General features: G+C 36.4%; 1 protein-coding gene across 1 annotated transcript in view; it reads right to left on the bottom strand.

Annotated features, from left to right (window-relative positions):
- Positions 1-25,055, bottom strand: part of LOC112454191 (protein PTHB1-like) — a 29,061-nt gene that overhangs the window by 1,439 nt on the left and 2,567 nt on the right. Inside the window, exons 4-21 of the mRNA XM_025015437.1 lie at positions 24,601-24,716; positions 23,375-23,539; positions 22,146-22,399; positions 21,559-21,767; positions 21,195-21,457; positions 19,520-19,714; positions 19,348-19,449; positions 17,091-17,375; positions 16,402-16,490; positions 10,980-11,244; positions 10,190-10,437; positions 9,804-9,934; positions 5,186-5,363; positions 4,814-5,047; positions 4,314-4,559; positions 2,714-2,997; positions 1,988-2,158; positions 140-277 (exon numbers count right to left, since the gene is read on the bottom strand). Of these exons, the coding sequence (XP_024871205.1) occupies positions 140-277; positions 1,988-2,158; positions 2,714-2,997; positions 4,314-4,559; positions 4,814-5,047; positions 5,186-5,363; positions 9,804-9,934; positions 10,190-10,437; positions 10,980-11,244; positions 16,402-16,490; positions 17,091-17,375; positions 19,348-19,449; positions 19,520-19,714; positions 21,195-21,457; positions 21,559-21,767; positions 22,146-22,399; positions 23,375-23,539; positions 24,601-24,716 (3,573 nt within the window). The remainder of the gene's footprint in view (positions 1-139; positions 278-1,987; positions 2,159-2,713; positions 2,998-4,313; positions 4,560-4,813; positions 5,048-5,185; positions 5,364-9,803; positions 9,935-10,189; positions 10,438-10,979; positions 11,245-16,401; positions 16,491-17,090; positions 17,376-19,347; positions 19,450-19,519; positions 19,715-21,194; positions 21,458-21,558; positions 21,768-22,145; positions 22,400-23,374; positions 23,540-24,600; positions 24,717-25,055) is intronic.

The following is a 25,055-nucleotide window of genomic DNA, read 5'->3' on the forward strand; positions in this document are numbered from 1 at the left end:
TTATTAACCAGCTGAATATATATATTAATTAAGTGGATTTTGATTAAATCGAGACCACTACTTCTCTAGTAGTCGGATGTAAATATTTTAGCCACTTGGAGCGAAGAGATCGACCATTGCGCGTCGCGATAGTACTTACGAGCTCGTCGCGCAGCTGCGGCTCGAATCCGATCGCGGCTTCGAGCATCGCGTACTTATCGTCGTTTACATTGAGCCGCAACAGCAGGAGCAGTAACCTCACGACGCACCGCAGACCGTGGCCGGCGCGTTCCCGTTCCTGTAACAGCCCAATTACCGCGTTACATCACGCCGCACTGGACGGGACTGCACGTCGCCAATCTGTCCGGATGATGCGAACCGAGATTTGGGTCAGGAATCGAAACCGGTATAATTTTCACGAGGTCAGACGCGCTTCTCCGTATATAGTTCACTTCCCTTACATATTAATTACACGTTTGTGTTTTCCACTGAAGATTAAGTGCATTGAAACTGCAACGATTTTAATTGATTGTATAGTCGTCCTTAAAATAATCTCCGAAGAAAAATTAATCCCTAGAATGAAAATATGAATTAACTTACATTCATTTACTTCAATATATACTTCCGCAATGTGGGAATGAGTGAAGATTACTCGCGTTCGTTACTTTCGATGAAATAGGTAACAAATCTTTCTAAATTTCTTGGAGTGGGAATACTGCCACTCCAGTGAGATTTCACTCTTTTGGAGTAAGATTTCACTCTTTTTGGAGTGAGATCTCACTCCGTGAAATCTTACTCCAAAAGAGTGAAATCTCACTGGAGTGGCAGTATTCCCACTCCAAGAAATTTAGAGAGATTATTAATTTTAAATTAATTCTCTGATTACTCTCTGCAGCGCAGCGTGTCGGTTGTCACGGATTAGTTCTTGATGGCTTCTTGTAAGAATCCGCATATAGGCATAACAGAGAGAATAGGAAGAAGTTCAGCAATGATTTCGGAGATTATGAAATTGCTTCACAAAATTTCACAAAGCAAATTCGTATTGATTATTTTTTATTCGTCTGTTTCTTTGTGTTTTAAATTCAGTCGTTTAAGCGAAACGATTCTTCTCGCGTCCCGTTGTCTTTCCCTTTATTACCTAACTAAACATGGCTCTTTCGTATATCGCGCGGATCGGCGCTTACATCGAATTCCCTTCCCTAGAGTGCCATAAATCTCGCAAATAATAAGCCACTCGAGCGCGACGAGTGGGATCGAGTAACGATCACGGGCACGGTTGATACGGTTTCGCGAAACCGCCATCGCTGCATCGGTGCGATTGCCATCTCCGCTTCCAGATTGGCGCGCGATAAAACGTGGCGTATCGGCCGCGATCGGCCGGCCAAGTGGCTCTCGCGTGTTTTATATACGGCTGAGATTATGGTCGCCGCTCGCCGTCGCTGTCAGCGTCGGGTGAATAAGCGAGGGCAACTACAGCGGGCAATTACAGCGTGCGCGACTCGCGAGCATTATCCCAGACAAGCAGATTCTGAGACTATAATACGGTTGAGTTGCATGTAGCGCCGGTTCAGAGGGTGCTCGTTGCAGTTTTCTCACGAGGATGCATAAAAATTATAAATTGAAAATCTTTGAATTAATTACGAATAACAGAAATGAGAATTTTTATATCTCAATTTCCATTTAACAAATAATTTAAATTAATTAAAGATCAAATTTCGTACCATTTTTGGCAGCAAGATTTTTTTGCTGTTTTAATATTAAAAATAGTGCTAAGATAGCGCACAACTTTAATTTTTTTAAGGTAACAAATAGAGACTAGGCGCTACTAACTGCATAGGCATAAATGAAATAAATAAAAGTTTGTTTACTTGTGAAATCAGATTTGCGTTGGATTGCGCTTCAGTTCAACACAAGCCTGATTAAAGACTAAGATCGATCTTGCAGCGAACGAGTACGTTGTAAAGAGAAGAGGACCAGTTGTTAGGAGGATGGGACATTGGTCAATTACCGTTCGTGCGATCGCGAGATCATCCAGAAGCGCGAAGATCGCGCGATAGGTCGACTCCAACAGGAACGGCAGTCCAGTCGCGGCCAGAGACCGAGTGTTCCGCTCCCTCACAACGCGCAGCATCCTCCTCTCGATGTTTCTCAACTGGGTCGACAACAGCCCGATCTCACTCTGTACTTGAGCAAAAAAAAACATGCTGAGGAAGAGAGAAACGGGGGTAATTAATCGACGGCAACGGCGATGTTAATGAATCGGACGCCGCCAACGCTATCATCATCGTCGTTGTGCGACTGCGAGAAAAACTGATCTTAAATCTTACGAGGGCGACGAAAGCACGTGCTTGAGAGAGAAAGAGAGAACTAGAGTAGACGTAAGAAAAATAAATTTTGAAAATTCTCATATATCTGTGCGAAATCTTTATGAAGGAATTTTTAGTTTATTAAAGCTCTAATTTTTTTTTAAGATAAAAGGTAAAACTTGAAATTAAAGTCGAAAGATTAAAAAGTGAGGGAATGACAAATATTTAGCATTTGGAAATAGAATTTTGAATTAGAGATGAAATAGTATTAGATATCTTGTCTAAAAGCAAATAAATAAATAATTACATTTAGTGACATAATACATTTATGTATATTAATATAAGCATGAATATTTCTTTAAGCTAGTAGTCGATTACATCAAAATTAGGTGTGGTTAATGTTTCATTTAAACTTTTAAACAAATTACCGCGATTTTGTCCGCCTTTTGTCGACTATGATAGTGCACCTCCATCTGAGACTGGACCAGCTGTATGTGGTTTTGCGCAATGGCGGTCGTAAAATTTCCGGTGGCCTTGTCTTTAAGCCTGTTCACCAGCTGCTGAACCACCAAGGCCATTGAAAGCCCGTCGTTTGACTGCACTCGGTATCGATTGCTGGTTGCGCCGGAAACGATTGTCACCACGCTGCCAGTTTGCACGTGCTGCAAGCCAAGCACGTTCCAATTTTGCCTCTGTATGTCTCCTGTAAACTCTAGAATTAAGAAGAGAATTATCGTTAATTAAATCTTATCGTAAATTAAAATCTTTGCGTGAACTTCTGAACTTCTGGGGAGAAAACAAATAAGAAAATTCAACTCTTCAGTTAAATTTAAACGATCTTTACTTTTCTATTATCTTTATTTAGCGATTTTGATGACCGAAATAATTAACATTTAACTTTATAAATATGCAACAAAAAATATCTTTCGATATTTTTCTTAAAAAAGTTTAGATTTGTTAAAACATTTGTGACAAAAATTACGATTGATAGTTTTGGGGCATTCTCTGTATTTCGTGTCAGACATATATTGAGACACAAGACATTGATATTTTTGATGAGCGCGGTCTCATGGGAGGGAAGGAATTCACTTAACGAGAATTTTACCGACTTTAAATTACGAATCTACCAGGTGTGCGAGGCTTAAAGTCGAAAGGCCGATAAAAGGAAGAAAATGCACCGTGATTGAAGAGGTCCGGGTAAGGTTCCTGAGGCCCCGCGATGCCTGATTATCGTATTAGGTGGGCCGAGATCCCGCGCGTTTAAAACCACGAACGAAAGAGAGTGAGAAAGAGAGAGAGAGAGAGAGACTGGATTCCTTAATATCGCCGTTCGCAAACGAGACATCCTAATTCTCTATCCACAATTTCCTAGCCCGTAATTTCCGACGGGGAACAGCGGGGCAGTGGGAGTAAAAAAGATATCCGTGAGTTTTTAGGGAATCCTTTACGGTGATGGGACCAACAGGGCGGCAACACAAAGCTACGGCCTATAATGTCGCATCTGTAAACAAGCAATTTCTCCACGATTCATAAATCTTATGACATTTATGAAAATTGATTTTTATGTTATACGCTAAACTTTAGATATTGCTTACATTTTTTCTATCGCATTGAAGATATAATGGCGACTATATCAAACGACTTATGTATATATTATTTATAATTTTATTAAGAATGATACGCGTTATTTCCTTTGCGACAAAAAAGAGAAGAATTTACATAACTTTACTACGTCGCGATATTTCTTTAATGATAAATACGGAAACGAAATAAAATCCTGTTTCAATCCTATATTTCAATCTTGATGCAATATGCCATGTCCGTAATATACAATTTTTTAAATTTTGATTAAGTGAATTTTATTAAAGGAACTCTTGCGGAGTTTGCTGTAATTTAATCGTGCGAAACCGCAGAAAAATTTGTCGACGGTAGATTTGAGGGAATAGTTTTATCGCGGTTGCAGCCCTGGTCGCGCGAGTGGCGAGAGGGACGAGGGGCAGTTATAAACGACGGTGCCGATGGATTTACCGGGAAACAGCTGGCTAAAAGCCACGAGGGGCTCGCTGCACTTGATGGTCGCTGTGAAGGTGGACGTGTTCTCGGGTGGGCAGGCCCTCAGCATCATCTTCAGGGGCAGTTGGGCCGTCTTCTGAAGTACGCGCATCAGGCTCCCACGATCTGCCGTCTCGTAGCTCGCCGTGATTCTCACGTCCGACGACATCGCCGGCAGATCCGTCGTCGGGTAGATCATCGTGCGCAGAACGTGCCGGTCACCTTCGCATTCGCACGATTAAGTAATTGGCCAAGTGACATATCAACAAATTAGCCAATATCGATATTCTAACAATTCTGTCATTTCGATTACGAGGAATAAAAAATGATACGCGGAGGGTATGCATTTTTTTGCAACAGTGTCGTCCTATTTCTCATCCGTCGCGTTTTAATTTTGTCCCGGATTGTTCCGGAGCCGCTATTCTCTTGTTCGAGACTTCGCGCCGTAAATATGTAACTTTACGTGACTCGCTTACAAAGATTGGTAATAACGTGGCAATCCTTCTCGGCGACGAACGGCTTGGAGACGTCCACGCACACTTGAACGTCGCGTAGCGTCGTGTACGTGGACAATTCTATGGTGATCCTGCACATTAAATTACGACCCTCCGAGTCGTCCTGGTTTCCGCGTGGACAGGGCTCGAGATCCGCGGACACAGTCACGGATATTATCAGCTCGGCGTCCATGGTAACGTCACTGAGTTGATTGCCTTATAGTTTTAATCGTAAAATAATTAATCTTTGTAAAATTAAACTATGAAATGGATGATTTGCTCTTTGGAGAAATTCTCGATAGCTGATTCGTCGCTTGTGTCGCTAATGAGTGTTAAAAGTATATTGATTCATACCGGAAGCCTTATTTCTCTTCGCCAACTTGCGGAGCTCCGTGAGCTCATCTTCGGCGGCTACGTAATCGTAACCGCGCCGATGCAGAGGAGGCGCGATGAATAACGACGGCTCCGAGCCCAAGTAGCAAACCTCTAGCTGGCCCTCTTCGGAGAGAGCGACGATCGCTCCGTCTAAGTGCTAAAAAAAGAAATATCAAACTCTAAATTACAGTCGCAACGCCGTAAAAGGAAAAATCAGCCCTAAATTGGTCAAAGAAACCGTAGATAAAAAGGAAGCAGAACCGCGGGAAACCAGGAATGGCCTGTAACATCATAGTTATTATCTCGCGGATGCGCAAGAGCAATATGAGAGCTAAATTAAAGACTTGCCCGTAAAAGTGATCTGACCTTTAAAATTAAAAATTAAAGTGGTGTGAGTACGGCCATGTACTTTTGACCGTGGCAATATGCAATATGCATACACCAACTTTCGTTTCTCTCCATTTCAAAGAAGAATGTGTCAGATCGGTTTTTTTTTACGTGTAGGACTTTGGTTCGAACGGTTATAGCGGATTCTTTCTATAGCGGCAAACTGAAAGGCTGTTTCTGCTTTTGTCATTGCGCGAGATAAGATAAAAATAATCATATTCGTCGCTATTTTCATGGCATACTGACGTCCGGCTGATTTAGGCGATTTTCTAAGCGTTTTCTCGTGTGTGGCGGCGCGTATGTATACGCGGAACAACTCCAGTTTGCCGCGACGATAGTTCGCTGATTAACGGAGCGGAGTTCTCGGTATTAAGCTAATTAGCCAGCAATTCGCGCGCTTTGTGTCCTCCGGAAAGACAACAATGGCAACCTTGCTGGCCGCGCGCGCTAGCTGCGGCAGGACGATAAGATAAAACCAGGGTGATAATTGCCGGACTCCTCGTCCTTCCCTGCACTCTCTTGCGGTTTTTTCCTTTCCCGGTCGGTCTTTCATTGCCGACGCCGATGCTAAAAGCCTTGAGAGCGTTTCTTTCGATCGTCATCGCCACGCGAGCTCTTCGCCTTTATCTCCGCTTCTTTTTCTCTTCGGTTCTCTTGCGGTTTCAAAAATTCCTAAACGAACAATCCGTAAGATGGTCAAACACGTTCTCGAGCAATTTGATTATCATTTTACGTTGGCATTTGACGCGGCCTTCACAGACGGCAAATAGAAATCAGCGGAACACGAGCGACATTAATGTTGAATTTACAGCGAAAAATATATTTCCCGATAGATATTTTCAACATTTTTAGCAAAAACTTGCATTTATATTTTTACCAATTTTTCTCGAGATATATTTTTGTTTTTTAATATTTGGGGAATTTTACAGAAAAAGAGTTGTAAAACAATTTGTATAAGATTTGTCGTTGTAAAAGCTCAAGGCCTCTATTCCTCATTCGCTTCTTTAAAATATAGCGTAGAAGTTACACCGAAGAGGCTTCTGGAAGCAAGGACACAATAGATCCGTGCCTGAAATAATGTCGGAGAAACAATGACTGGTGGTGCCGATAGTGCGACACGGAAGAGGATACCCCGATATAGCGAAGGTCTCGGCTCGCTTCTTTGTCAAATGTCATCGGCTCTGATTGCGGGCTATCATGGTGAACATACAGATACGCGCTCCATCGAGGTCTTCTCTCTCTTTTTCTCTTTCTCTCTTTCTCTTTCTCTTCTAAAAAGAATTTTCCCATATTTTCTACGTCATTATTCAATATCGTTGTCTGGATACGACAATCTTTTCGACAAACGATAATTTTTTTCTCCTAGTCTTTTCTTGTCGAAGATTAATAGTTGCCTCGTCGGATGTAACATATCGATCATCGTTATATTGCTGTATCATTTCGATGCTCTTAGTAGAGACAAAATAAAGTACGGTTGAATAGATCATCGTTAATCTAATCGTCGCTACGAATTTAATCAAAGTTCCTTTTTGATAAAAATATACGTATGCATATGTATGTTGCAAGACGATTAATAATGATACAGTTCTTAATAAATTAATAGTGATACTGTTTTTTTTATCTATTGTGAATGTATCGTAATGTATTACATCCTCCAAGAAAAACGTGTGAGAAATTTTTAATGCAACATTAATTAATGTTAATGTTACGTTACAAATTAATGAAACTTTAAGTAACAATTATTCACCCTAATACATAATAACAATAGGAAATTGTTATGACGGAATTTGCTCCTTTGAAAGGTTTACAAGAATCTAAAGAAAATCAATTATTTTTCTTAAACCTTTTTCTTAATTAAATATTTTTATTTTGTACTGTTACTTCTTTAATTCTTTGTGATTAAAATAATTCTTTGTAATATTAAAAATTTGTTAAGGAGAATTAAGAAGCTATTACTATAACTTGACACAAAATTATATTGACAAATATTATGACTTTATTATATGATTAAAAATATAAATAGAAATAAAAACAACAAATTAAATGATCAATAGGAACAAGAAAAATTAAATGATCAATAAAAATTTATAAAAATTTTTTATATTTAGATTTCGTAAAATAATGTGATAAACTTCACGGTATAAAAATTGGACAAAATTTTAATTACATTAATCATATTACATATTTTAACAATATATTATTAAATATTTCAAATCCTTTATGTTAGTCTTACTTTTCGATTTCTTAGACAATTTCTGTGTATGCTTCTTTGAGCATTTTTTTTTAATTCGTTTTTTGATGGGCTACTTAATCGCGTGTGTAGTCGGGTTTTTCAGTTTTTTGTCATTTGTAATGGTAGCTTTAATAAATAATTCTCATCTTTTTTTAATATCTGCTGCCTCATTATCACTTTTCTATAAAATACATTTATTAATTATACATTTTATAGGTAGATGTCAATTTTAAGCGAGATTTTAAGGTAACGATATACATAGTTACTTAAAATTGATTTAAAAAACAGTCATAATAATTTAAACAAGAAATCTGGATTATAAATACATAGAAAATGTTTCTTTATACTAGAATACGATTGGTATGGTAGTCAAATTGATTATAATAATATTGGAGAACGTTATTTTGACAAAATTGTCGAAGTAAAAAGTCCGTTTATAAATATAATGACCAAACCGGCTGCTGGAAGAAGAGAGGGTTTTCGACACTACTTCAGCAATTGGTTTAGCTACGATTTTATCCGGTGAATTCAACGAGCTTATTATAGATGGAAAAAGGTGAGCTCTGTCATATATAAATTTAATACCTTTTTAATAGCTTTCTTTAAAATTTATTAATTCCGCGTAACGGCGCGTTTTATATATGTTTTGTGATCAGAAAGTGCTCACTTTCCCTTGGTTGTATTTAATAAAGTTATGATTTGATATTGTAATATATTATAATATTAGAATAATATTATTGAATAACATATAATTTTTTGTCAATAATTTAATTGTTTAGAAATGTAAAGATGTTCTCTATTCAAGCGTTTGAGGGGCCAGCACGAGGTTCCGACTTGGATTATCCGTCTTGTCTTTAACAGACAAGTGATCCATCTTGCCGAATACAGGTATTACTACCCTAGCGCGCACAAAAAATTATATATGTTATTGTTATTAAATAATATTATTGTAATATTATAATATATTACAATAGCAAATTACAACTTTATTAAATACAAACAGGAAAGTGAGCACTTTCTGATCACAAAACATGTATAAAACTCGTCGTTACGCGGAATTAATAAATTTTAAAGAAAGTTATTGAAAATGTGGACGAGCGTGGCCTCTAGTACACAGCGCACTGGTCTATTGAGCCAAAGGTCTTGGGTTCGATTTCTGGTAGAAATAGAAAAATTATATTCGCTTGTTTTCCTCTCGGAAGGCAATGGCAAACCACAGAGAGTATGTCTTGCCAAGAGAACTTCTCTAAAAAATATAGCCGTTCGGAATCGGCGTCAAACTGCAGGTCCCATATACAATGTGTATACTCCACGTGCGCAACACACATGTAGATGAAGAGACATGTAAAGATGTTCTCTATTCAAGCGTTTGAGGGGCAAAAGACAAGTGATCCATTTTGCCGAATACAGGAATTATCACCCTAGCGCGCTATGTTTTATTATTTATTACCAATATTTTTTATTATTGTGGATATTAATTAGAATAGCTCGCATAAAATTCTTGGTGGTACTTCTTGTCCCACAACTACCATGAGTTCAGGGTTTAAGAGAAAATTCTCTCCGTGTAGAATTGATATATTTAATTTACATATATAATTACATATATTAAAGAATTAAAAATGATATACACAAAAAATGATTTTAATTAGTTTTCCTTCATCAGCGTTTGTCTTAAAAAAAAAAGCTAAAAGTGCGAGTTTCTACATGAGGTACTACTATGTATTTAAAAATTAAGATGCAAAATTAAAAGAAAAATCTATATTTTATTTGTAAATATGTGCTTGTGTCACGTAACTTTGCATATCAATTTTTTTATTTGGGAAGTAAATCATAGATGTTACAAGATTAAATCGATCGTGATGTTCAAGTTTTAAACAGGGAGGGATCTTCCTTTCTCAATGGCGTTTTCTACGATGTAACGCCGTGAAGTGTCGCGCCGAGCAAGAATACGAGTTATAGAATTATGCAATCGGTTACCTGAAAATGCGCTCGAGTTACGGCGACCGGAGTAAAAGGCAGCTGAGCTGACCACTTAAGAGTCGTGCCCTCGTAAATCATCAGGGTGTTCGTGTCAGCGATTACGAGCACCATCAGCTTGCCATCCGGTTCTACAAGCATCGCGCTCAATTAGCACACTTATTTTTTATCCGTTAAAATAGTTAATTAGGCGTGTCGCATCGCACGTCAGCTACTAGCCCGAGAGGTTTTCCCCCCCACTTGTCTGTCTCACCCTTTTGTTTTTTTCTTTTTGAGAAAACAACAAAAGAAATGTTTTGAAGTGCTCAAAATTTAATTTGCCTTTTTGTCTTTTCTCTTCTTCTCTCTCTCTTTCTCCAAAAGCTCTTAAATCCACTGTCAATTACCTATCACGTAAGCATGAAAGCAGAGTGCCTTGTATTCGAGTCTTTTCGCGTATTTCAGAGTGACGCAATTGTCTTTCAGACAGTACAGATTCTTCTCGCCGAGTATGAGAATCCCGACCTCGAAGCTGCTCAAGGTAACGGCGTCGATATCGAGAACGGCTTCCCCGATATTGTAACTCCAGTCCGGTTCTAGTTTCCTCGGTTCCTCCGAGCGATCCTTGCTGCCAAATTCCGCCATGCTTTTATACCTGCGCGAAAAAGACATATAATTCGCGATAATCTTATTTCGTTAATGCTTACTAACGTTAATATATAAATCGCGCGTCGAAGTTTGAAAATATGAAAAAAAATATGTTTCCCAAACTTACAAATTTTCTAGTAGAGATATTTTTTTTCTTTTGGATTATTATTTTTTTAATTCAATTTAATTTAATTTACTTTTACATTATTATCGTTATACAACTTTGCTAGAATGTGCATCGAATCGACAATCTTGAGGATTTTGTACAAATAATTGGAAATGATTTTGAAGAATATGGCAAATTATATTCTTTTTAAATAAATCGAATTCTAAAGAGATCCTCAAATCTTTTGACAATGAAAAGGAATTTTCTCTCATCATTGTTGCGAGTCTAATGACAGTGAACCATATATGTATCTCTTCATTCGTCCTCTCGGCTCATAATCCTGAAAGACGAGGCAGCAATCCGATACATCGCGGCCGCGTTATCTGTACACCGGCAGGTGTTCATTGACGGGCTACTCGGAACGGCACAGTGGAATAACCTGCCTGTAGCATTCGAGGATCCACGCGGAGCTCGGCGTCACGAAGATGTCGTTCCGCGAAACGTAGACGATCGGCTCCGGCAGCAGCCGATTCCCGAGAACCAGGCTGAAGGTGGGAGTCTCTTGCTCGTAGAAGAGAAGCGTGCCGTCTAGGCACTGAACGCAGAGGAAGTCCCGGCCCCGCACGCCGCCGAACGGTCCCGTCGTCAGGGACGCCGGAAATCGCGGCAGCAAATGCTCGTAAGCGATTTCCAAGCCGCAGTGGTCCCCTGCAAGGGTGTAATAACAAATAGCGGTTAAATTAAATTAGTTTAGATAAAAACTTGAGATTGGAAATTTTAATCAGTGTAGACATCAGAGAAATTAGAATTTCTGAGAATTTTGAGTTAATGTGTTTATCTTGTTATTTTAATTTAACCAAGAAGAATTGTTGAATAAATTACCAGATTTTTTGTGTTCGAATTTTAGATTTTAATAACGCGTGATGGACAATGATTATATATTTATTAGATTTACCATCTTCCACTTTATTTATATATAATTTTTTTAACCAATTTGGAACCCCCTATAAAATATCTTCTTAACGAACATTTTGTTATTTATTGGTAACAATCTTTTTATTCTTTATACATATCTTTTTATTCCTTACATATTCTTCGCTTTTGCTTATTGGAATTATTAAATCTATCACAACGCGGCTTCAGAGCCCATCTATCACGCGTTACGCAATATTTATGAATGCATTTGACGGAATGCGTTTCTTTTGAATTTTTTCAATCGCAAGGACGACATTTGTCAGAACTGGTAAAAAAAATTGCCCCATACTTTTGCCAGAGAAGCGGTATTTACTTCGGCATTAAATCAGGCCGATTATGTACTGCCTGTAGACATTACGTTGCACTTAATTGAAGAAATAAATATGCGAGACTGATGTGCGAGCTCAGGCGGCGCTAGACAAGCGGCTCGAGACAGCGAACAATCGCGATTCCTGTCCGTATATAGGTCAGACCGCAATTCATCGTGGTCGCGTTCGAGCGTCCGGAGAGCGATCACTGTTTTGCCGAGCACATATATCACAACGGCAGTGTTATAATGAGTGTCCCAGAAAAAGGTGAGCGCAAAGTACAAACAAACACGCTCTCTTTATTCAGATGAATGAAAAGGACGAGGACAAAAATTTTAAATACTAAGAATAGAAAATGATATGTAAGTAATAAAGAATAATTATATTTTTATCACATTAAAATTAGAGAGAGAGAGAGAGAGAGAGAGAGAAAGAGAGAGAGAGAGAGAGAGAGAGAGAGACCGAGTGAGAAGCATGCAGAAAAGAGCTAAAGAAAGAAAACTAAATTTTTTAATTTGAAAATAATGTGAGAGGAGGAAAAACGAAAAAAGAAATTAAAAGTATTAAAAATTTAATGAAGCAAATAAAATTTTACTTTTAACAAAATGGATAAAATGTACAATTATCTTTGTTCGCAAATTTTCAATATATAAAATGCCTTAACTTGAAGTTTAAGAACATGATTTCTGGTTTTATCACGGAAAATACTTATTAAAGAAAATTAATCATCTTTGCTGTGAGAGAAGGATAATATGAAAATTGGTGGCGCCTGCTTGGCGTCGGGAAATATGTAGACGCAACGATCGCGCGAAAGAGGAGTGAATCAGACAGTCGCAACTTGTGCATGTGAGAATAACTCGCGTGCAATTTGCGTTTTCCCGTGTGTGCGAGCACGCGATCGGAACGGAAATCGGCTGTGGACGGTTTTTCATCGAGGTAGATAATCGTTCTCACTTTCCGTTCCGCGTCCGCCCCGCGGGAGGAATCGCGCGCTCGAAAAAAGTGTATACGCGCTTGACGACGTAACGCGTTCGACGTCGTAACGGCGCTTGCGAATTATTACGAAACACTCGGTTGTTATTGCCGCGTCTAATATCGGCTGGATTTAACGAGATACTAGCTCGAGGCGCCTCTCTCGATCCCGGATCGTGCCGCGAAAGCAGTCTTTAACATTGGAACGGCCGAGCCGGTGGTCATTTTGAGCCGGCGAGCACTTTTTTATCAGCCGCAAAGGCTATCTTTAAGCGGCGAACAAACTTAATTTTATTCCGATTTGATATATTTAATGGAATTTACAATGAGAATTGTAAAGGAAGAAGGGAGATTTTTTATGGATTGAATATCAAGTGCATAAGGTACAGGTGAGGAATTTTTCTCGTGACAGAAGTATACAGAATAAAGTATGCAATTTAATAATTTTTTTTATAAGCTGACGAAGATTATTTTAGATTGTAACATTATTATATGTAACATGTTATTACAATAGTATCACATATTAGATGAGGATTGTGTAAGTTTCTGATAATGAAGACTATATTTCCAATCCATATATGTTTCCCCGCGGCGATTATGTAGTTTTCCGCATTATATAGTGTAGAATTGCGCAGAATGTAGATCATTAATATTAAGTAAGTAATGGATAAGTATTCTACATATGGCGTTCTAGGGTCTTAAAATTGTCTGATCCGATTTCTCCTTGATCTTTCAAAGACGTTTTAATTTCAAATCGCACAAATGCACGAGGAAAACGTGCACCATTCGAGGCGGTTGCGGGAAATTGGAAAAAAAAAGTCTCCTGACGTTACGTAAATTGACGTAGACGGGGGAAATATCGAAAAGGAAAGACGCGTTGCGATGTCGTGCGTCGTGCGTACTTGAGTTTTTGATCGTTCGCAATTGTAATGAGCGAGACTGCGCGACGCGTTTCTATACTTTGATACGCGATATCGCACGATTGACCGATCGGCATAAACACACATTGGTCCATATCTGTGCTGTGCATTCGTTGCTAAATACCAATTTGAATCTGAGAGTTATTCATCTCATATACAAAAAAATATCTGAACTCTGAGAAAGTCTGATAAACGAATGCTTGGAGAGGACAATTTTTTTAGTATTAGATGTGATACTTGAATGTTTTGGATTAAATGTGACATCACAGATGTCTGACACTTATTTCACGATGGCTTATTGCGGAACGATTTTCATGCGATGTCGACGCCAGGTCGTGTACAAGTCATGTAAAGACGATATCGTATATAACATGCTCTTGCGCGGCGAATCGTGTCAGAATTGAAGTGTCTGCCATCGAAATTTAAATCCTCAATCAAAATCCTACTATCGTCTATGAAAAAAAAAAACTCAAGATTAATTTTTGCGTTAGACTGCGAATAATGCGTTTTTGCGTGCTTCTGTAATTTTTAATTGCCGTTTTATTGTAACTATGTGTACTACATTGAAGATGGTCCGAATATAAACCGAAACGTTTGTGAAATTTAAGGTAGTTGTATCGCGACAGTATTAGTAAAAAATAATGGTCACACTGCAATACGATAATGTATGAAAACTTTACTTATCTGTGTAAAACTTTTGACTGAGCTTATACTGTTTTTACTGTTTTCACTCGCGTTAGTAATGTCAGTATACCAGTATGCTATCGAGGTTATTTTGAATAAATAAAAGAAATAGAAGCGAAAATGTCTGTTGTTACAAAGGAAGATTAATGAAAAAAAAAGTATTAAAGAAAAGACTTAAAGCTTTAGCGGCAATGTCTGAACTACATATATATCTAATCTTTATATGCGCAGTGTTGCAAGATCTTTGCAGTCTTTGCTGTCATATGCGTCCATCGCTATGAGAAATTGTGTACTTTGTGTAACAATTGCTTTAAAACTAAATAGATAAGGGTCTTGTACTTTTGTAAGAATATTTTTACAAGTCTCTTTTGTCATCTCTTTGTTTTTCATTAAAATCCTATGAGTAGTTTGATCGTTACAATTACAAACGTGATATAGGAAGCCGTTTTCGTCCTACGATGCATGTAAAAAGTGCTAAGTTTGATTTCCATTATTTCAACTTTGGTATAGTCAAGCTTTTTCTACTTGCACGTGTGTGTAGAGCGTGTTTACATTAATATGCTGTTCAAATTTTAAAAGATTCCTATGAAAATGGGTTTTGTGATACAACTACCTTAATTTGTATTAAATACAATGACACGAATATCTATAGTCTCTTTCTCTAATCCTTTTTATTTTTATTAATTTTCCATCTGTCGGGTTAGATTATAGCTTTATCAGGATATCGTAACAACCGATATACAACTCGTAATAATTTAATGAACGTTCGTTCGTTGAAATGTCATATTACATTTTTATTAATCTTTGCATACAATGATCGACAGCTTCGTAATTTTCTTGGTATATAATTCTATAAATTTCGACGGCGGCCACTTCGATTCTGACACGATTCGCCGCGTAAGTGCGTGTTACACGTTCTCATCATGCAAAAGAACGATACGATATCAGCTTTACACGACTTGTACACGAGCTGCCGTCGATATCGCATGAAAATCGTTCCGTAATAAGCCATCGCGAGATATCGACGACGCGGCGCGCGCGTCTCCATCTCTCATCGCCGAGGATCTTTCCGCGCGGGAATAATTTAGCGTGCTCGTGGTGCTCGTTAGCGGCGCACTGCTCGCGGTCATTTTATCTATTCGCGGCCGAGACCGGCTCTCGGAAGACGGGTCTATGGGATTGCCGTCTTCAGGCCTTGAGGGCTTCTTCAAGAATGAAAAATAATTACACGTTCTTTCACTACCCAAATATATAAATTACACATCAAACTTAAGAATTATAATAACAACGATAATAATACAATGATAATGAGGACAACAAAAATGATAGTGTCTGTAATAATGACAGCGGTATTAGTAGTCGTAACATACGTTTGTTTTACCCAATAACAAGAGATATTAATAAGGTGATTACGAGGTATGCAACGAAATGAAAATGTATGCAATGCTCGACATATCTGCAGACTTGTTTGCTGAGATTGCAAAATCTAATTAGCGGACCATTCTTAAGTCAGGTTTCTCGCGAGAATTCCAATCGGACTTGCGCACGCGGACCCTCACGATCGCTCGATCTTATTAGCCGTTATGGCCGCGCTGCCCATCTCTCCCAAAGGCTCTGTTCCATCGCGCGATTAATGTTATTGTCACGACACTAAAATTAATATTCCGATAACACGCGGCGCATTGTGATTCTGGAGTCCAATTAAAAAAATAGAAAAATCGCCACGGCGATTTCCTGCAGTGATACCGCTTGGTTTCTACTTTCGTTAAATATAATATGTAACGTGCGTATTTGTGTCTTCAAGTTAAAGCCGATAGAAGAACGGTTTGTTTATTAAGCGTTTTAAAACGTAGAGTTTATTAATATCAACGAAAGGAAAATACTTATAAAATTAAATAAAGAAATTGAAGAACAAAAAAGTTAGAAAAGTTATAAAAATACAAATGAGTTCAGGTACATTCTAATTTGTTATTTTACAGTTTAGTATAATATATTGTGGTACAAACCATGCTCAACGGAGCCCTGGCTCAAAATTATGCTGTAAATGACGAGTTTCTTTGATGTCAGTATCGCGAGTCGAGTATCTTGCGAGCCTCTGAAACAGATCATTGCTGATGTGATCGATATTGATAGAGATATATAACGTATTTAAGTAAGCGATGTTGCAAAGTAAATTTATTTAATTAAAGATGAATTTAGAAAGATAATTTTATTAATGACTTAAAATTTTTAATAACACTCCGCGAGGCATTAATAAGATGGAGATTTATTCATGTTTATTTTTCACGTCTACATTTTATTTAATTTATCTGATTTTATTCACAATTATATATAAATAGCGTAGTCACTTATCATTTAAAAATATGTATATATTAAATTAGTAATTTTAGAATGCACATAAGACGAATCTTTGCAGAGTTCTGCGACAATTTATACTTCGTTATTCCCTTTCTTCGTTGTATTTTTCTTATTGACAATCAGTTTTTATTTCATTTTCGAGATAATTTCTGCAGTTTAAGCTAAAATTGATTTTCTTCCATCATAATTGGTTTTAACGCGTTGAAATTATTTTCCTGTTATTCCGTCTTTCGCAAATCTTCATTACGAGGCCACGCGTTCCAGAGTTAAAAACGTGCAATATTCTTCGCAACGTCAATTAATCCTTTCACTTCGCAAACATCGCGGTCTCACTTACGAGACGAATTTTCCCGCCTTCGTGTCGACGATACAGTCGCCGATTTGCGCCTCGACGACCAGGTCTGAGGACTTGTAGCCGCTCGGCGACTTGGTCTCGTCTATCCACTGCGAGGACGGGCTATATATCCGGAGGTAGCCGCTGTGGCTGCCGACGACGACGACGTCCTTCCGGTCGGCACCGAAAAACGGCGTGACCAGCAAGCTCTGTCTGTCGAAAGACTCGTTCACTCCGCACTGCGTTCTCCACCATTCTTTTGTCTTGAACAGCGACATTTCCGGAACGCTTCAAGAATTCGGCGGCATTGCGACGCGGGCAAGGGTAAATTGCAACTGACGCCGGCGGCCGGGGGTTTACACGCCGGTGGTTGCTATGACATCGTGCGGCCACAACACAGTAGCCTTCTCGAAGCTAAGGCTAATTAAAGATGCATAACGAAATCGCGGTGTAACGCCGCATTATCGCATTAAGTATCGCGAACATCAAAGAAATATTTGCGTATTACACGTTGCATCAGTGAATAACTGTAGAGATTCTTGTAGGTATTAAAATTATAAAGAATTATAATTGCTTAAAAATATTCAATTCTCATAAATTCCGTTCTACAAAATTTTTTTGGCTTATCACTTTTAATATCTTCAATATTCCTGACATTTTGAAGATTTATATAAAAATATTCAAATTCAGTGGCCTGCTAAATTGTTTTGACTTAAAAATTTTAATATTTTCAAAATCTTTAACGTTTTAAAGAATTATAACTGCTTAAAAATATTCAACTTGTGCAATTTCAGTGGCTTGCTTTAATAGAGTCAAAATCTGTGACATTTTAAAGAATTATATATAACTGCTTAAATATTCAATTTCCGCAAATTCAGTGACCCTCTAAATTTGCTTGGAATTTTTAAGAGCTTTAAAATCTTAGAATTAAAAAAATGTAATTGCTTAAGAATAGTTAATGCTTGCAATGCAAAATGATTTGCTACCTACATTTGGGATTTATAATAGCTTTAAATATAAGAAATTTAATTGGTCTTTTTTGTCATAAATGTGTTAAATGTAATAATATAATATAATATAATTTATATAATAATTACGTAATAATTATTTAATAATTTACATTATATATAATTTAGTTTGATAGGTTAACATTTGTTAGTCAAACACGTTACTATAAAGACTCACTTTTGAACGGGAAAAGTTTTTATGAAAATATATGTTCAAAACACAAAGTCCATCTTTGTAGTTTTTATTACACAAGACAAAACATATATACAATAATGTATTATTTGATTGAAAGTGTCGTAACATGTGAAAATTATTGTTTCGCGATTATTATGTTTGTTACGTTTATCAGTATATTGTATACAGGCTGTAAACTGTAGCTTCACATATTCGCGTATAATTGCATTTTCTTCATCGCGTAAATTGGTATGATATCTTGTTAGCAGATGTCACTACGGTATATATATTCGATTTTCAAATGACAACAGTCGGAATAATAGGTTTCCATCTGCTCTTTGGGGATTCAGAAATATTAACATGAATGTTTATACTGGAGTTATTTGTATATAGTGTTTCAAATACACGACGCAATTGAAATAAAACTATTGAAGAATGTAGACGTAGGGATTTGTTACGCAAAGCAGAATAAGCAAAAAGGTAGCGCGTAATTAAACTTAAAATATATTAATAAAACATTTTGTATTTTGTAATTTTCTTAAACGTAATTACATTGTGTTTTAAATATGTCATTATAGTTTTTTATCACAAATAAACATATGCTCTTTGATTAGGATTTTTTCTTATAAAAAATTATGCATATACGATATACAATTCTTATGTTTATTTAGAAAAGAATTCCATAATATGTACTATATATAGTATATGTAATAATCTTTATTAAAAGTTAGATGATTACAAATGCAAAATTATCTTTATTAATCGACTTCGGCATATCGCATTGCGAGACGGGAGTTTTCTTCGAAGTTAAGATAGGACAGACAGACGATACGTTGCACGCGTTAAAAGAACTTTACGAGACTAACTTTCTTTCCAACAAGTAGAATTACGTACATACATGCCTCTTACTATCAATTTCTACTACTAATTATCATACGCTATTAACGTGTGTGCTAAATTAATATTGACTATAGACTTTCCTTCGTTAAGATCGCGGAAAAAATACGCAGAGTGATCAAGCTAATTTGATTGACGCATCAGCAGGAATTTAGAAAGTTTTAGTTCTTTTTAATTCCGCTGAGTGAATTTTCGCAATAGTCTAGTCATGTATTTGGCGGTCCCAAGATCCGTTTCTTCTGCCACAGTTGGTACTGTTTCTTCTAGCATATTCGTACTTTGCCTGTAAAAGGAAATGATAGGATATTAATGACGCGTCGCGTGTATAGAAGAGAGTTTTTCTTAAATATTACCTTTTGTGCCACAACAACTCAAGTGCAAACACGATTACGCTAAGTAGCGTTCCGTAGCCCATTACGACTATCGCGAAGTAGCATTCCGTGAAACCGATGTTGATGAAGCTAGTCTGACTCGAGCACGTTGGCTTTCTTGTGTACAAACGATACTCGTCGCGATACATGAGTCCATATTCTCGCAGTTTCAAAGCTCTGAAAATATTTTTTTCGAGTACTATTATACATATGCCGCATTTATTTTAATATTTTATATTATACATGCAATTTTCTTCAAACGTAAGTTTTAAATAAAATTACTCTCGAAGGCAATTGCAAAGTTATTAATATTAAAAAATCATAAATGTCACGTATGAGAACATCAATGCAAGTGCTTTTTGTAGATAATGTTTATTTTCTAGAAAATATGTTCCTTGTGTAGGTATATATGGAGGGGTTAAAGCCATAGTGGTGTAAGTCAATTTTTTTTACCACTTTTTTCTTCTTTTTTCAACATATCTGCATGTGTAGACTGCATCTATGAACTTAACTCGATAGGTTAAAAAAAGTGATTTACACCACTATGGCTTTAACCCCTCCATATACATATATTTTATTCTTAATAATTTCGTAAACGAAGTCTTTCTTTTCAACGAAAAGCGTAATTTTATGAATGTAACGTCTTAAATTGTCAACTTTTGAACGTCATATTCTCGATTATATGGCCTTGAGGTTGTACATAGGGGAACTGTGCCTATTTTTAAAAACCAAAATCTTGACTGAAAATTATAAGAATATAACTAAACCGCATCATTTTATTCTATGATTATCGTAATATGATCTCCATGGCATGAATGTGTTCAAAATTTACTTTAACTATCTTTTCTAAAGGAAAACAAAAAAGTAGCATTTGACGACATAAAAAAAAGAGTTTCTAATATCGCGCTCTTACATATTTTTAATAAAAATAAACAACTCAAAATAAGGCACATAAAGTTGGTAAAAATATGTTCTTTTGACGATTAAGAAAGCTTATGGGGTTCCACGAGCTATAAGGTGGGATGATGTGGTCTGGTCAGCATCCCGCCTGGATTTACTCTCGCAAAAAGATTTTGTTACTCATTGGACAGGAGGCTGAGGGAGCGTCAGAGGTATTCTAGAGGCAAACCAGTTAAGAAAAATGGGCGGTATAATGAAAATTCCTGGAGGGAGGAATTAGGAACATTACAAGGAAGAAACGTAACCGATTAAAGCATCACAATAATGGTTAGCAACGATATCTCTAATTTAGGAATAAAATTAGACACAATATTACATGCTTTCATGACAGTCATTCGTTCTTAGTACATATTTTTTTTGCTGTATTAATAACGAAAGATATACCTCCTGCGAAATTTCGAAACCGTTAAAACTATGAACTGTCATGCCACTTTTTATATCATAATTCTAATTGAAATAAAACAAAAGATCGTCCAAAACGGTGTTGTTTCAACAGCTTTCACTGCTCACTGACAGAATGCAACACAACACGTAATAGTCTCAATATCATAAGGTGCGGAATTAGGAACGAGGGCGATATTAGGCATAGTTCCCTTACTTGATACGAGGCACTACGCGTTTTCTGACAAAAGATTTTCACGTTAAACTTTAATTTGCTTAAATTCATATTTGAGGATGCGACAAGTTGATAACTTACCCATTTTTTATTATTTCCGAATAAGGCGATTGCTTTGCTATTGAAAGAAGCGGGTTTATTGCGATCACATAATCGATCTCAGTTAGACCACACTTCTTCTCTTCCTGATACGTGCTCTGTATAAGGCTGTATATCAAGTTTCGTGAACCATGAAACGCGAAAGACTCGCTTCCTATGCGGCGTACCCCTTCCTCCAGGCTCATCCAGTTCGATTTGCTTTCGATTTTCTGCAGAATCGCCTTTCTGACAGAACCTTGAAAATTCTATATTGCAACAGAAAGAAAATTATTTCTATCTATAATCTTTTGTCATTTAATTCTTTGTTTCAAGATTAATAAACTTTTATTTATTAACTTTTATCTACCTTCATAAGATATCGGTTGTATGATACGTTCTGTCCTCCGAGAATTAACGGACTGTATAGGAGATCGGAAAGGGTTTTGATTGAGTCCGTGGTAGACTGCAAAAGAGCCACAATATTTGCCGTGTAAGCCGCATAAAGGCTCAGTGAGGTCAGCAATAACATAAGAGTGACGATGCGAGATGAGATTCTGTATGGCTCATACGAATACCCTACGAATATACCAGAAGCAATAAAATTCTCTCTATTTTGGGCTCATACATTCTGGAGATATACCTATTTTTCTTCTAAAATAATTCTCTTGCTGTAAATTTAAATATTTCTTTTGTCTGAATTTCTTTTTTTGTCCATATTTGCCACATAATCATGTAATTATCAATGAGAAAGAAGGTGGAAAACAGAAAGTACAAAAGTTTGATTTTGCGTATCGAAATAAGAGTGGACAGTGAGAAAAAATTCCAGAATAGAAGAGTAACTCGATTTCGACGATTCCAAAGTAGAAAACTTTTACTGTATTTTATGAGTTTACTTTTTGATATATTTTTATTTACAAGGTGAAAATTGCAAAGCTCTAGGTTAGTAAATTGTACCTTGTTGCGCAAATGCGCCTAAAAGGAGGAGAAGACCATCGACAGCCGTTGGTTCGCTGACTTTTATTTGATTCCAGTAAGCTGCCGATCTTTTCGAAGTGCCTCGATAATGTTCCCATTTCATAGATATGTATAACAAGCAGAAGACGAGAACAAGAAATATAGCAGTCGCAATCCAGACATTTCGTTGAAAGGGCAAGGTGAAGATATTTTTCACGGTCGACAGTAGCGGCCGTCGAAATACGAAACACACACTATTTAAAATTTTATGTATTATGACAAAAATTAGTAATAAATCTCTCTGACACAATATAGTAATAAGAAATATAAATGTGATAGAAAGGATAGAAGTTATAGATTTAAGAATAAATGGAGGTACAATGGGAATGATATTAAACAATATGATGTTATTAATAAAATACATATTAATTTTGTATATAAAATCTAATGTTATAGACATCAAATAGCGTAATTAAGACTGTATACAGTAGCATATATGCTAATTAAATATCTGTATTTTAGAGGTGAAGGATTAATTATCTCTATTATTATCAATTCAGAGAAGACAATTTATTAAGATTATTTATTAATAATATCTTACGTTGCCGATAATACCATCAGTTAACTTAAATTTCTGTGCGCTCGTTGCAAGATATTTTTTTTATATCTACATTTGCTTAATAAAAAAATTGATTATTTATATGGCTATATATTTATATGGCTATTATGATTCCGTCATTATTGTTATCCACGTACGCAAATGTGTTTAAACAAAACATTATTTTTAAATTATAAAAGTTTAAAAATATTTACTGTATAAATTATAAAATAAATTTTTTTAAATTGTTAACGAACATTTTATTTAAAACAAAGATTGGAACGGGATTATTGTGCGAAAACACAGTCTTAAAAATGTCTTTTACATTCTTACTCGATAACTTTCGTTTTTTGCGTATGTCTGTAAAGAATTACCGAGACTGCTGTCATTGAAAATAAATAAAGTTATTCATATTTTGATGAACAATTTTATGGAAAGGGAGAAAGTATGGATGAGAACACAGTAACGGAAGAATTATATAAGAGATAAATTTGATGTCAAGGGGATTTCAATATTTTCAATTTTAGAAAAGATTTTTTTTATTTATTCATGATAATGCATGCATGTTGCGTATCGTAAAACGTAAAAGTAACTGAAGATTTGACTGACTGGATTTTATATGCAATTTTACCTAGAGCGTATGTACAGTTGAATGAATTGCACTATAGTCAAGCGATCGGGCAGCATAAACGCAGTGAAGCCAATATCGATCTCGCGTCGTTGTAGCATCCCGATCATCCCGTCCCAAGTTCCATTGTTGTTGTGTCCAAAGTGGTTTACAACATTGAACTTTACCCTACCGTATAAGAACATCAAATTGCAATATACACTGATTTCCAAGATTCATGTCTCGTTACTTTACATAAAGAATTACTTTACTTTATTTACTTTACATAAAGAATTATTCGATTTTCACGACGTAAATTATTTCATGTATCGGTCAAAAGTGTAGAAACGTTTTTAAAGAAGATAGTCGAACAATTGTGACGGTATTTTTTCGCGTTCGAGTTCGATAAGGTCGCATATCGTACGCTTTATTTTTGTTAATGAGACGCATGGCACATATGCTTATATAATTAAGTAATCAGCTTCATTTATACATCTAATTATGAAAACTGATTTTTGTCATCTATAGGTATAATTGTCTGATCACTAAGTTCGTTTAATAAATGATTTTATATTTTGTTTTACAGCTTTATCCTTTTAAGATTTGCATTTATGCGACCGTTTACACATCCTTTTTACGTCGATGTAGTAACCTAATGTAGTAATCCTAAGCCTCTTCATCAAACGACTTTGAGTTACTATCATACATCGATGTTATAACTTCGTCGTAAAAGAGTGTTTACACTGCAGCATCTAACGTCAGTAGTTATAACATCGATGTTATAACTTTTGGTGTAAATCGGTCCGTGTAAACATAGTCTATGATTGTTAGATTTGCAATTAACAAACTCGGTTTTATTGTCGTTAAAGTTACTTCATAAAGATCTTAACGATATTGATATGTTTTACCGTCAGGAGAGTAAAGGCCGGTTTTCACACGCAATGATTGGTGGCGCCAGGCCGCGCCAGTCGACTAACGCCAGTAAAAATGCAAGTGTAAACACTTGATACAAACTGGCGCTAGTAATGTGGCGTTTACTGGCGGTTATTGGCCAAAGCATATAACCTCAAATTTGGAGGTTATATGCTTGCTGTCATTTACTGTGTGTTTAATAAATGTTAAATATTTTCCATAGTATACGCCAATCACTGTGTAAATACTTGTGAGTTTGCTAGTCGGTTCTGCGCCAATGAATGCCAGTCAGTTGGCGCCACTAATCATTGCGTGTGAAAACCGGCCTTAAGACTCACGTTGCGTTCATGCGGTTCACTAAATGGTGTACCCAGACATAATTAATCTTCGCCATAGGATCTACTAATTTATACATAAAATCAGTCAAGTGATTGATCGTGTCAGGATTTGTTATCTGCAAAGATGAAAAAAATGTACCTCTGCGCAGAGTTTCAAATATCTAAAGCCTGAGAGTAGGTATACTATGGGCATTCTAAATCACTTGTGGAGGGGGAAGACGGCGTGGTGGAGTTTATACTTTGAACTTTAAACCTTAATATCGTCTAAATGGTTATATTTATGAAAAAATTATCAGAGACCTTTTTTGTAGATTGTTAAATTTTCTACAAAAATATATATTGATTATTTCATAATTTTTGATAGTCGATATGATACAAAATTTATAAGAAGCAAAAACAAGTTTTATAAAATTTATCAAACTTTAACTTTGAATATCTTTTGAACGGTTGAATTT

This window comes from Temnothorax curvispinosus, unplaced genomic scaffold (assembly GCF_003070985.1).
Source record: "Temnothorax curvispinosus isolate PA1 unplaced genomic scaffold, ASM307098v1 QBEX01004871.1, whole genome shotgun sequence".
Taxonomy (NCBI): Eukaryota; Metazoa; Arthropoda; class Insecta; order Hymenoptera; family Formicidae; genus Temnothorax; species Temnothorax curvispinosus.